The sequence below is a fragment of the Diaporthe amygdali genome (assembly GCF_026229845.1).
Source record: "Diaporthe amygdali strain CAA958 chromosome Unknown NODE_10_length_1141467_cov_65_626103, whole genome shotgun sequence".
NCBI classification, from domain to species: domain Eukaryota; kingdom Fungi; phylum Ascomycota; class Sordariomycetes; order Diaporthales; family Diaporthaceae; genus Diaporthe; species Diaporthe amygdali.
In genome coordinates this window covers 505,069-517,870 of record NW_026517030.1, presented here as the reverse complement: position 1 = coordinate 517,870, position 12,802 = coordinate 505,069, and the positions used below count along the sequence as shown (strand labels likewise).

General features: G+C 54.0%; 5 protein-coding genes across 5 annotated transcripts; 1 reads left to right on the top strand and 4 right to left on the bottom strand.

Moving 5' to 3' along the window:
- Positions 1-1,155: 1,155 nt before the first annotated feature.
- J7T55_009128 (eukaryotic translation initiation factor 5) lies at positions 1,156-2,518 on the top strand (the record flags this gene model as incomplete). Its single annotated transcript, XM_053142061.1, has 2 exons — positions 1,156-2,160; positions 2,231-2,518. The coding sequence occupies 2 exons, from the start codon at positions 1,156-1,158 to the stop codon at positions 2,516-2,518; spliced, it is 1,293 nt and encodes a 430-aa protein (XP_052994969.1).
- Positions 2,519-3,156: 638 nt separating this feature from the next.
- On the bottom strand, positions 3,157-6,068 carry J7T55_009127 (uncharacterized protein; the record flags this gene model as incomplete). The annotated part of the gene is made up of 4 exons (XM_053142060.1): positions 3,157-4,121; positions 4,234-4,362; positions 4,420-4,461; positions 4,511-6,068. The coding sequence occupies 4 exons, from the start codon at positions 6,066-6,068 to the stop codon at positions 3,157-3,159; spliced, it is 2,694 nt and encodes an 897-aa protein (XP_052994968.1).
- Positions 6,069-6,789: 721 nt separating this feature from the next.
- Positions 6,790-7,614, bottom strand: J7T55_009126 (dephosphokinase; the record flags this gene model as incomplete). The annotated part of the gene is made up of 1 exon (XM_053142059.1): positions 6,790-7,614. One exon carries the CDS (start codon positions 7,612-7,614, stop codon positions 6,790-6,792), a length of 825 nt encoding a protein of 274 aa, XP_052994967.1.
- A 647-nt stretch (positions 7,615-8,261) lies between these two features.
- On the bottom strand, positions 8,262-10,264 carry J7T55_009125 (uncharacterized protein; the record flags this gene model as incomplete). The annotated part of the gene is made up of 3 exons (XM_053142058.1): positions 8,262-8,786; positions 9,139-9,840; positions 10,133-10,264. 3 exons carry the CDS (start codon positions 10,262-10,264, stop codon positions 8,262-8,264), a joined length of 1,359 nt encoding a protein of 452 aa, XP_052994966.1.
- Positions 10,265-10,904: 640 nt separating this feature from the next.
- On the bottom strand, positions 10,905-12,211 carry J7T55_009124 (uncharacterized protein; the record flags this gene model as incomplete). The annotated part of the gene is made up of 3 exons (XM_053142057.1): positions 10,905-11,174; positions 11,251-11,709; positions 11,774-12,211. The coding sequence occupies 3 exons, from the start codon at positions 12,209-12,211 to the stop codon at positions 10,905-10,907; spliced, it is 1,167 nt and encodes a 388-aa protein (XP_052994965.1).
- Positions 12,212-12,802: the final 591 nt, after the last annotated feature.

The window sequence follows — 12,802 nt, the reverse complement described above, 5'->3', positions numbered from 1 at the left end:
TGGCCCGTCTGGCCCGATTACGTACTTTAGTAGGAGCGACCGTTCCGTTGCGCCTGGAACGGTTCCAGCTATAATAAGTCACGACGGAGCGGGCGAACAAGCACTGGGTGACTTGGGGTGACTTGGCTTGGGGCACTGGGGCACTGGGGCACTTGAGGGATGGGGGAACAGAAGGAGGGTGCCACTGGGGTGCCTGACTTAGGGCGGACGGGCGCCTGACTAAGGGTGGGCTGTGTGTGTACTGTGTGCATGTGCCTGTGGGTGGGTCCGTCCTCCCGTTGTGCTCTTTTTTTCAAAGCGTCTCCAATTTTCTGCCTAGGAACAAAAACGTGCCTCCTCTTCCCACTTCTCCCCTTGCACACACCATTCGACTTCTCACTCAACCCATCATCCATCGCACTCCCACCACCTGCGCTGGAAGTCTTTCCATCAACCATCACCACTGCCAGAAAGCGCACTCCTGTCTCCCCTACCGCCTCTGCTTCGCATCGATCGAGGCAAGCCACGCTCATCCTGCCACAGCTTCGTCTCGGCCGCCTCGCCTGAACCCCATCCAACCCCGCCACTCCCGAAGCCTGCTCCCTACGAGTACGGTCATTCCCTCCTCCCTCGCAGCCTCAGCCTTCACCACCCGCCACACAGCGACGAGCCCACCCATCGGCGTTGCATCTCGTCATCTCTGGAGTCGTCTTCGAGAAACCCAACACCATACGTCTCAGTACCACGACACAGAAGCTGTTTATGTATCAGCACGACAAAATTCCCGTCCACCGACACTCCGACCCTCCCCTCAAGCTACAGCTCTTTCGCAACCCGCGGAAGCCTTGTAGCCCCAATCCCAGCCCCGACGGTTGAACAGAATAGACAACAAGCGCTCGACGCATTCATGTTCATGCCTACCTACCAGCCTAACATACAGGTCTGTCCTATGTTGAAGCAAAGCCCCGTCTACCATTAACGCCTTGGCTCGCTCTGCCCGCCATTTCTCCATCTCCTCGCCTCCTCCAGCAGGATTCATGTCACCTCAGTCTATACAAGCCCAATAACTTGGTTCACTTGTCACTACGATCTCCTCGGTCCAAGATACCGCACCTCGTCTATCCTTAAAAAGCCACAGCAGCTATACAAGCCAGTCGTCAGACACTATCCGCAATCATGGCTCCCCTCCTTAACGTTCGCCGCGATGTCAGCGATCCCTTCTATCGCTACAAGATGGAGCGCCTTCAGACCAAGGTCGAAGGCAAGGGCAACGGTATCAAGACCGTCATCGTGAACCTGACCAGCGTCGCTCAGTCTCTCGCCCGCCCTGGCTCCTACTTGATCAAGTACTTCGGCTTCGAGCTTGGCGCCCAGACCAACATTGACCCCAAGGATGATCGTTGGATCATCAATGGTGCCCATGAGTCTCCCAAGCTCCAGGACCTCCTTGATGGCTTCATCAAGAGGTTCGTCCTCTGCCACAAGTGCAAGAACCCTGAGACCGTCGTCAACATCAAGGATGGCCGCATCATCCTGGACTGCAAGGCCTGCGGCCAGCGCTCCGACGTTGACCTGCGCCACAAGCTCAGCGGCTTCATCCTCAAGAACGTTCCCAAGAAGGGCAAGAAGGACAAGGCCGAGCGAAAGGCTGCCCGCAAGGCCAAGCAGAATGGCCAGGCCAACGGCAGCGGCAGCGGCGATGACGACAACTCCAACCACTCTGGCGAAAAGGATAACTTTGAAGACAGCGGGGATGCCAACGGCGAAATCGCTAGCGACGATGACGCCTTCACCCGCAAGATCAAGACTGAGGCTCAGGAGATCGAGCATACCGAGGTCAAGGAAGATGACTGGGCTGTGGACATGAGCGAGGAGGCCGTCAAGGCCCGGCAGCAGAACCTTCCCGGCGAGTTCAAGCAGAAACTCGTCCTCAACGGCGACGACGAGGACGAGGATGGCGAAGGTGGTGGCAACACCGTCTACGATCAGCTTGGCGACTGGATCCAGGAGCAGGCCAACGAGAAGGGCAGTATTGACAAGGTTGACGATCTTGACATCTACGTCAAGGCCAAGGAGCTGGGCATTGAGACTAAGCATCGCACTGTCCAGGTGCTGGTCATGACCCTCTTCGACGACCGCATTCTTGCCCAGATCCCTAAGCGAGCTAGTATGCTGCATAACGTGAGTCACATGTCCTACGGGTGTTCGGGGTATCATGCTGTCACACAAACGGGCTAACAGCTGTGTCCAGATCATTGGCGAATCCGATCGTCATCAGAAGGCCCTCTTGGGTGGCACCGAGCGTCTCATCGGAGAGCGCATTGAGGCTCAGCCTGAGTTCGTCGACAAGATCGTCAAGATTCTAGGGCTGTACTACCAGCATGACCTTGCCTCCGAGGAGGTCATCACCAAGTGGGGTAGCAAGGCCAGCAAGAAGTACGTCGACCTGGCTGTTTCTCGCAAGATCCGGAAGGCCTCTGAGCCTTTCCTCAAGTGGCTCGAGGAGGCCGAGGAGGAGGACTCGGATGATGACGAGTAAGGCCTTGCCTCTGCTGTCTCCCTTCATCTATTTTGGATGACTTGATCATGGCTTTGGCCAGGTGGACTTCAGAATTGCTTCAATTCATTGCCTTAGTTCCAGTTGCCACACACCAGAATGACATCAACGTGGCTTGTGTATTATCGCGTTGCGTTTCCAGGGAAGGTGAACATGATTTTGTGGGCTTCGTAGAATTGCATGCTGAAGTTCATGGCATCGTGTTAGGTAGTCTTGCCAAATTTAAATCACCACTCTGAAACGTTGTCTATCACGTATGTGATCTCGCATTCAATGAAAGTGACGTCTTCCTTAGAATTGTAACCATAAGCTGGAGAAACTCGGAGACTCCACCTATTCGTGAAGGCTACGTTGCGAGCAACCGCCATGTCAACACAGCGAAACGTTCGTCTCAATATAGGTCTATCCGACTACAAGAAGAAGCCATGAGTGTGGAACCCTCAGGATACTTGGGGAATGTACTCGTCCATGGTTGGTCAATTTAAAGAAGAACGTTCTAATCAATTTGGATAAGCCTGGGCTATATGGATATGCAAACCAGTAGTGGGAGTCCTCGATCATGGCTGGCAGGGCGAGCCTATGACGAGCTTCAAATCATCACCTCGACAACCCTCTCTTCTCTACGGCGCATTCCTGCCATCCTGAGCCATTCGCACCGTTATGATCCACTCCCATGCCAGGGGAATTCGAATGGCGCATCCACTCCTGTGTAGATGAAGAAACCAAGCGCTGAAGGACAAGAAGCAGGGAAAGAAACAGTAAAACCACACAGCCACCACAGCGCCGACGCTTCTCATGTCCATGTGATGGCCTTGCTTATCTCCAGTGACCACATCTATGACAGTGGGGATACCGAGGTCGACCCCAGTACTGCCACTACCAATTCGTTGCCGCGCCTTTGGTGTCTCCAGCGATATTGGCCTCCCACGAAGTGGTGGTCGGTCCAGCGTTGTTGGATGGGTTCTCGTCCCATCCTCCTCCTGCACCTCCCCCTCCAGCGTTCCAATTGGCCGCCGGACTGCCGCCTTTGAAACTTCCTGCTCCCCAACCTTGACCGCCACCCTGGCCTGAGAACTGTGGTCCTTGAGGTGCAGAGGGCCCATTCCATCCATGGCCGCCGTTATCACCGCTACGGGGAGAGTTGACATTGCCGTGCTGGTTCCAGCCTTGAGAAGGCTGATGAGACCCGCTATGCTTCCGGGATTGAGTGCCTCCATTGTTGTCCCAGGAGCCAGGCATGTGACCTGGTAAACCGTTGCTGTTATTGTTATGATTGTCATGGCCCATAGCCCAGCCAGAGTAATCCCATCCACCACCAGCGTTGCTAGGGTGCCGCGAGTGGTGAGATTGCGGCTTGGATCCTGGAGGTCCACCCCAAGTATCTCCTGCCTGAGAGCTGTTGTGATTTGGGCCTTGCTGACTCCAACTTTGGCCGTTGTTCGCATTCCATCCCTGAGGGCTGCTACGGTTTGGACCTTGTTGGTTCCAGTTTTGGCCATTGCTCGCATTTCCTCCTTGAGGACTGTTGCGGTTTGACCCTTGTTGGTTCCAACCTTGGCCGTTGTTCGTATCCCATCCTTGAGGACTGTTGTGTTTTGATCCTTGTGTGTTCCAGCCTTGGTCCTTGTTGGCATTTCCATTGGATCCGTGATTGGACCCGGTTCCCCAATTCTGGTCATCATTTGCAGCCTTGCCACCACCGGTATTGTTCCAGCCATTGTTGCCGGTCTCGTTCCAGCCACTGTTACCTGTTTGTTGGCCCCAAGCGTTGTCACCAGCTTGGTTTCCATTCTGCTGATTCCAACTGTTTTCTCCTCCACCACCCGCTGAAGATCTGTTAGCCATGGAAGGTGCATTTGAAAGATAATGATCATCAGACTTACCCCAACCGTTATTCTGGCTGCCTTTGGCACTCTTGTTGCTCACTGTGGCAAGTCAGTTATCGACCATCAGAAAATATTTTCGGTGTCTTACGTCGCTCCCATTGAGGCTTGTCCTTGCGGAGAAAACTGAAGTCGTGCTCTTGGGTGTTATTGTCTCCCCCAGCTGCCTGGGCCCACGCGTTGCCGCTTCCATTGACATTTCCATCATTTCCCCAGCCTTGTTTTCCACCGCCCGAGTCCCAGGCTTCAGTGTTGCCGTTTTGAGCCTTGTTCTGCGGAACGCTTCCTTGGGAGGGTCCTACGTTGTTGGTAGCTTCCGATCGTGCCTTTGCCTTCTCGCGGGCTCTCTCCTCCCGAAGCGTTGGCGGTGTTCCTGGCCAAGGTATTCCAGTAAGTCCCAGACCACCTGCGGCTGTATTCTGGCCAATGGGTGTGCCTGGTGGAGGCCCAGCTGGATGGAAGCGAGGCGAAGGCCCCCCCGGGGGATAGGGGGGATAGGGAGCAGAATGGCCATAATGATGCGGTCCGGCCCAGTTGGGAGGGTACCCATGGTAAGGTACCGCAGATGGTGGCAGTGGGGACAATTTGGAAGGATTGGCAGCCCCATAGAGTTCGCCTGTGTGGTTGCCCCAAACAGGTCCATGGTAGACCCGCACGATACCCTTTCCACTGTCAATGAAGGCATTCGGGCGTGGATCGTTGGGTCCTTCAATGGCATGCTCGCATTGGACAACCTTGGACTTGATGGGCATGATGAGATTCGGCTCCATGAATTTTGGGTACGTGGGCAGTTTAAAGGCGTTTTTGTCGACGGTTTGTTTTTGCTCTTCTGTCTTGGGTGAGGATTTCTTGTTCTCCTTGGAAGCCGGTTTCTTCTCGTTCTCTTTGGGTTCCTCCTTCTTCTTCTTCTGTTTCGATGGCTTATCTTTGTCCTCTTCTGTAGCTTCAGTCTCGGTCGTTTCGCTCACCTCTGTGGATGTGGCGTCGTCTTTCTTCTTCGAGCCTTTCTGCTTTCCCTTCTGCTTTTCGTTGTTCACCTTCTTAGAATCTCCATCCGCCGCTTTTTTGGCATCCAGCTTGATCATCGCCTTAAGGATCTTCCGTCCCTTTACACAGTCTTTGCAGTCACATGTCTCGTGGGGCAGGGCGTCCTTAACGGCCGAAGAATCCTCGGAATCAGTCTCTTTCTTGCATACAGGTGCTGCCTTCGGCTTGTTTTCTGCCTTGAGCTTCTTCTTCTTCTTGACCCAAACCTCATCTTCGGAAGTATCGCTCTCATCAATCGCCGACGACTCGTCCTTTTCGGTCGTCGTTGCGTCTTCAGAGGTGTCTTCAATCAGCGTGTCTGAAGAGTCGCTCGGGCTTACCGCCCGCTTCTTGAGAGCTGACTTGAGCGGCTTGCGATCGCTATCAAAGCTGACCTTCTTCCGAGATGAGGACTTGGGAGTAGCTTGAATGGTGGCGCTACCCGCGCGACGGCGTCCTGGGTAAGTTATTTGGAGAGTCTCATCGCCAGAAGTCTCGTCTTCGGAAAGGGAGACTTTGAGGATTTGGGTCTGGCCCGAGGAACGTCTCGGAGTGCTCTTGAAGTTCTGCCCAACCATCCACTCCGAGAAGGAGTTCGGTGGCCAAGCTGCTCCCCGACCCATGTTGCGAAGCCTCTTGGGTGGTGAGTGGGATATTGTTGGGAAGGATGAGGTATTCTAGAAGACAAACCTTTGGATCGATTGGAGGTAGTGTGCATGAACGAGATAGAGAACCGCTTGCTGCCGAATTGTCTTGAAAACGGAAAGATTGAAGAGCTTTCAGAGATTGTGCTGGGAGTCAGGTAGGGCTTGAATTGAGATTGAAATTATGGTGTGTTCAAGTAGGAGTCGACCCTTCTCAAGTGAACATCAGACGAAATCAACGGCAGCATCCAGATCTTCTGTCATTGAAGGCAAGTGACCTGGGTGCCTAGGTAGGCCGGTAGGCGGTGCCCCAGATGACGCTGAAGCACCTAGGGCGGTCTTGTAGGTGCTTGATCAGATAGAAAATTGACCTCGGAAGGAGCACTTCCAGCACTTGCTGGATCCTCAAGCAGGGACATGGGAGAGGAAGGCTGTCTCAACTCTACACGCCTCCATGGACATGATGAGCGTCTGCACAGGAGTCTTTCAAGCTGGATGACCGCAATTTGCCTCCGGGCAGACAAAAATGCGAGTGAAAAAAATGTTGTCAGACAAGTTAATATGCAGTTTGCCTTCCCAAAACCGCGTATTGACCACGATTTCCGTGAACGCCGTCCTCCCGTCGTTTTCGATGCTTGATGGCTGTCTCTAATCCTGGCTTTGGATATTCTAGACGTGCACAGACAAGTCCTCTGCCTCTTCACAGCTTCGCTCTCTCCCTAGATTCGTCCTGCTCCCACCTCTTATTAGTCCTCCAGTTCATTACGACACTCCAGACGCCAGAAGCCACAGCCAGCGGTGGACACACCCACAGCGCCGTACTCCACCACCACGGGCTCCTCCCCCTAATCTCGGCCATAACCCTCTCGACCTCCCGCTTCAGCTCCTCCTTGTCCCCGTCGTTCCACACGACGACGCCCCTCCCCTTGCCCCTGGCCTCGCACCTCCTCGCCTTGAGCCGCACGTCCGCCTGGCTGCGCACGCGGTTCTCCGCGTCCTCGGCGCTCAGGTGCGCGTCCCGCGCCCGCAGCCTCTGCATCTGAACCGCCGGGTCCTTGACGGCCACCACCATCACCGTCCCGCACAGCCTGTCCGTGCCCACCTCGAACAGCAGCGGCACGTCCCACACCACCGCCCAGCTGCCCGTCAGGTACGCCCACAGCAGCGCCTTGTACGCCTCCCTGCGCACAGCCGGGTGCACGATGCCGTTCAGCCGCGCCCGCGCCTCCTTCGCCTCTGCCGAGTCGCCAAACACCTTCCGCCCCAGCGCCGGCCGGTTTAGCGGCCTGCCCTTTCCTGCCGGCCCGGCCTCAGGCACATCTGGGGAGGCGGGGACGATCAGGTCGGGCGTGGTCGGTCCGAAGTAGTTGACTATTGCGCGGTACCCCGGTGTTCCCGGCTCGACGACCTTGCGTGCGAGGACGTCGGCATCGATGATGGGCAGGTTGTAGGGCGGCGAGGAAAGCACAGATGAGACCGTCGACTTTCCGGTGGCGATGCCGCCGGTCAGGCCTATGATGAGCATTTTCTTTTGCTGTTCTGATTGATTTGAAATATGCTGGAGGAATTGGAAAATATTGGAATATCACACAACCACATTCGATGACTTTCGAAGAGAGAAAAAGGAAGAATCAATGTGATCGCTATACAGGTACTGAATGAGGTGATGTCGCAATTAGTGGAGCTCCAAGTACATGGGGTGGGGGAAGGGGAGTCCCCCACGCTGCCGAGGCCCAGGATGACAGGCCCTACCCCAGCGCCAAACGTGCCTGGTGCACGAACTTGTGGGGAGCCGTTAGATCTTCGGTTCAGCCTCATTCATTTCATTTCACTTCACCTCATATACGCCTTCACACAACTCGAAAGATCGTGTTTGTGTGGATGTCAATTGATTTCAAGACTATCACGACTTCCTTTTCTGTGTGTTCCGAATACCATGTGCATAGGTCAAGCCTTTGCGTCGAGTTGAGTTCCGAAAATGCGTCGAGCAGTTGCCGACAGCCTCGAGAAGCTCGATCAAGTGATCTCTCAAACCCTTCCAAAATTGGTCTTCATAACCATCGCGATGAAGACATCAGTCCTTGCTCTGAGATAAAATCAACCAGAGAATGTGCAAAGAACTCCAGAATCCCTTGTCCAACCACATCATCATATCATCATCTCCTTCCCTGATCAGACCTCCAACCGCACCGCGTAGAAGACTCCCTCGTCTGTGACGTACCAACGGGCTCCCTTTCCGAAAGAATCGATCGTGGCGCGCGGCATCTGGATGTAATGGCCGTCGAGCTGGCGGACCATGTACATGCGAGAGGGGGTGTCGTCGGCGGGCTTAAAGTCCTGTGGCTCGTTGAGCTCGGGGTTCGTCATGAAAGCAGCAGCAACCTCGCTCGCAGTCTGGCCAATGCCAGTGGCAGGCTCATTGTGGACAGGGAACTGAGAGGGGTGAGCGGGAAAGTTACCTGGCATCATGGGCGCTCCTCCCATTCCCATCGGCGCGGGTCCTGCGTGCACAAGCACCGGCTGTCCGGGAGGGACACCGCCACCGCCAAAGCCTGCTCCCATCATCACGGGCGGACCCTGGGCGGGGCCACCAGCGACCATCATCGGCTGCGCCGGGTAGGGCTGCTGCGCGACAACAGGCATGATGGGGGCGGTGACGGGGCCGGCTTGCATGGGGAACGCGACGCCTTGGGGACCCTGTGAGAGAGAGACTTGTTAGCGAAAGTGCTCAAGCGGAAGGCAGGCGCGTTCGCAAACAAAGGTTTCTGTTTGGTAAACGAAAGGGAAGGCGGAGTGAGACGCGTCTCACAAGCACGCGCGGAGCAACCACTCCGTTATCTCCTTGAAAACCCAAAGTCGTATACATTGGGGCACTTGCAATCAAGGTAGCAGAAACGACGGGCGCGACGACTGGTGCAATCGGGACATCTGGCGCGACGAGAACTGGCTGCGGTGCAAAAGTAACAGGCCGAACCGGCTGGATTGGGATTGTAAGAGTGGGGATTAAAGGGGGTTCGGGGACGGAAATGAGAGATGAAGGTTGACATACAACGATGCCAGGATGAGAGTAGGCAACAACGCCGTTGTCGAATCGAGGCTGGTAAACATGAGTCATCGGTCCGAGAGAAGTATCGGGGACCTGCGGCTGGAAATGAAGGCCATAATTGTTTGGCATCGAGTTCTGATATCCTGGCTCCATGGTGGTACCGTTGGCGACAGAGACTAGTGGTGCTTGACCTTGGTGGGTGGTTGCGTACGGGTAGGGTGCGCAAGTTGTCGTCAGATTGGTGTTGAGGAAGGGTTGGCCAGGGATGCAGCCGTGGGTGAAGACCTGATTGGGGCCAAGTTGAGGTACAGTACCAGTGGGCGCGTTGTAAGGCGCGATACCAGGAGGGAATGAATTGGCGGCAGTGTTGGCGGCGGTAGTGGTGGCAGTCAGAGGCTGGTTGTGGTTGTGGTTGTGGTTTTGCAAGTTGTTGGCCTTGTGGTCGTCCTCGTCCGGGGTGGAGTGACGCGACAGGGCGTAGGGAGTGGGGGCTCGAAGACGGCCAAGCTCACAGAGTCTCTCATTAAGCTCCTCCTCCGAAGGGGTGCGAAGCGTGACGCGCCTAGACTTGGAAGGCTTCAAAGAACTCTTCATTTTGGTGGAAGAGGGAGGGCTAATGGTTTGCCACGAATCACTGGACTCGGAGTCGGCAAGGTAGTCGCTGTAACGGCGATCTGCTTTGCGCGCCATCGAAGACCTGATAGACTGGCAACCGAACCGAAAGGAGAGTGAAGAGGAGATGGCAGCTTGCAAAAAACAATCTACGACTAGCCAAATTTGTGTCCAGGCTGCCTCAAGAGATGGAAGTGCTGTGCTGTGCAACAAATGGATTGAAGAGCAGCTGCCGTTGCTTCAGGAGAGGTTGTTGGCAAGCCTCGAGCTTCACTGAAGCAATGGAGGAAGCATTCACCGTCCACACTCATGCTATGGAGGGGGAAAGCGGATCCAACTAGACCGCCCAGTGGTGTATCAACGAGACAAAAAGACAGCTACTTACAGTAGGCACTTGGATCTGCTGCAGATCCCATGACTGTCCGTTCCACTGGTACCGGTATCCTGTCGTGGTGTTTAGATATTTTGGAGCTGGCTCGTACTCAACGTCCTTGACTGGCCAGCCCATGCAACACATCTTGATTGGAGTGACGCGATTTTGGAGGTCGTGGTAGCAAGTTGTTGGCAACGTTTCGTGCAGCAAGTTCGATGGCAGGCTGTTTGCGGAACGAACAGAGCGCTACAGGTTTGCTGTTGAGTGTATTATCGTTGTGATAAAGCTCGCACGTGGGTCAGATACTAGCGAGCACCAGGGGATGGCGTTTTGGAAGTAAATTGTAGTGGTGGACACAAAGCTGCCATGGACGGCTTGACCTTGACTTAGGCCGCATGTAGTCGCCACGAGATCCTCAGGAAATACTGTGAGCCCAAGCATATCTTACCGTCCATTAAGAAAAGACGACCTCAAAAGATGTCACTGCTCAACTATAAAACAATGCCCAGAGCTTCATCACTGCTGGCAGAGGAAAAAGGGATCACAGACTCTTGACTTCGGCCTCTTGTGGTCTCAAGAAACAACCACCACAGGTGGCCCTCTTCATTACCACAGGGCCAACTTCCTAGCCAGACTTGCTTCAGTTTCCTAAAATTGAATATCCTACAAACCGCGGCTCTCATCTTGCTTAGTCCAATCACTTGGCGCTGATATCCTTCGAAACGCCTCGGCCACGTGGATCCTGAAGAACCGGATGTGTCCCATGCGCGCCTCGATCTTCTCATCATAGCTCCGCAGGGGCTCCATCATCATCATCGCTAGTTTCCACCCAGAAGACCCCAACACCGAGAGTGTTCGCGGAAAAGTCGAATGAAATGTCGCCAACAACAGGTTTGTCTCCCTCGGACGCATATTCGCCATCGCTTCGTAGGTCACTCCGCTCGTCCTGGGTATGCTGCAAAGCCGCTTGGTCGCTGGGGTGAACGCCATCCTTCTGCTGATTCTCGAGGGCTCTTAGCTCACCGCAAATTTTGATCAAATCCTTGTCCACAACCTGTATAATATAATTGTTTCAATGAGATTTCACTTGTGTATAAAGTAGAAAGAGATTTGAGTCGCACCCGACATACCCTGATCATGCATGCCAGCCGATTCTCCTTTGCAGGATCTCTGACAATCTCTACAATTTTCTTGAAGACGCTTTCGTCCTCAATCACCTTGAGGTTGTAGATCCGTTCGTTACTTGTATAGTACATCCATTTGGGATTGGCGTCGTAGTTCGTGGCGTTGTGCGCGGCAATGAGCTGTTCGATCTTGACGAGGCTGGGATGGCCATCGCATCCCATCTTTTTTAGGTCTCGTATTTTATGCTCGAACATGGTTTTTGCCCAATCGACATTATGGTCGTAAGAAGAGGGATAATCCTCCATTAGGACGAGGAAGGATGAAAAGTCTGTGTCATGGCCGAGAAAACGGTATTCTTTCTTGAGTTGACCCGATCCATCGAGGAAAACAACCTTTAGATCAGATCCCGACTCTTTTTGCTCGGCGTATTCTACCTCGAGCCGATGCCTGGCAAGCTGGGCGAGCTGCGTACAAGGCGATGAGATCAGATGATAGCACACTAAGCAGGCTCGCAAGGATAAGGCTCACCATGTCAATGAAGCTAGTCTCTTCCCCGTCAGTGCTCTCGTCTAAGCTCTTAGCAAACAAGAATTTCTCGAGTTCCTCCTTGAGCAGCTTCACAAGTGCCTTAAGGTAGCCAAGACCGATGTGCTGCATGCGTTCAAGACAGTCGACCTTTTGGCGTATCGTCTCAGGCATCTTGTCCACGCGAAACGTGACCACACAGTCCTCCTCGGGGTTGTAGACAACCAGCTCGTCGGTGTCAAGTGTGATGCCCGTGTCATTGGACGTGTTTTTCCGTTTTCTCATGGTCTTCTTCCACTCATCGGTGATCATTCCAACCAGTAGGTCGAGATGTTGGCGGGTGCTCAGTCCTGGAACTTCCGAATTTCCAGAGTCAGTCCCCAGAGGAACAGAATGTTGCGCGCTACTACTCGTATCGAATTCAGATGGATTAGTTGTCATCTTGCTGGATGAGCATCCCCAATGAGAGCACATTGAGGATGGAGGTAAGTAGTGTGTATGTCGATCTTGTGGCAGTATCAGGAGCCACACTGCTGGAAGCGATGGCGTGGTATTGTGTGAAGACTGGAAAGAACGATGCGCAAAGGCACTTGATGATGTGTTGAGTTCCTAGCAATAGGAAAACATTGACGTGAGGGGTCTTCCTGCCTTGAAAAAGTGACCTTAATGGCTGAGAGGAATGAAAAGCCAGCACATGGGCACACCATGAGCTACCTCCCCTCCTTGTCCCCCGCCCATCCCACCTAAAGTAAATTCTGTAGAGCATGTCCAAGCAATCGCGAAGAATTGGGAACAATATGGAGGAATATGGTTTGGTTCCTTCTATGTCCTCGAGCCTGAGCACTATCTGCCCTGCTCCCCAGCCTTCTATGGTCGTGAAGCCCCTTTCTAATGTTACAAGTTTCCAGAGATGAGGAGAGATCATCCGTTGCTATGCTCGCCACTATACCGACAAGACTATGAAATTAGCCCACCTAATCGAGCAATCTTTGGCATGAGCGATACCTCTGCTCCCGCTCTTTGACGAGCCCT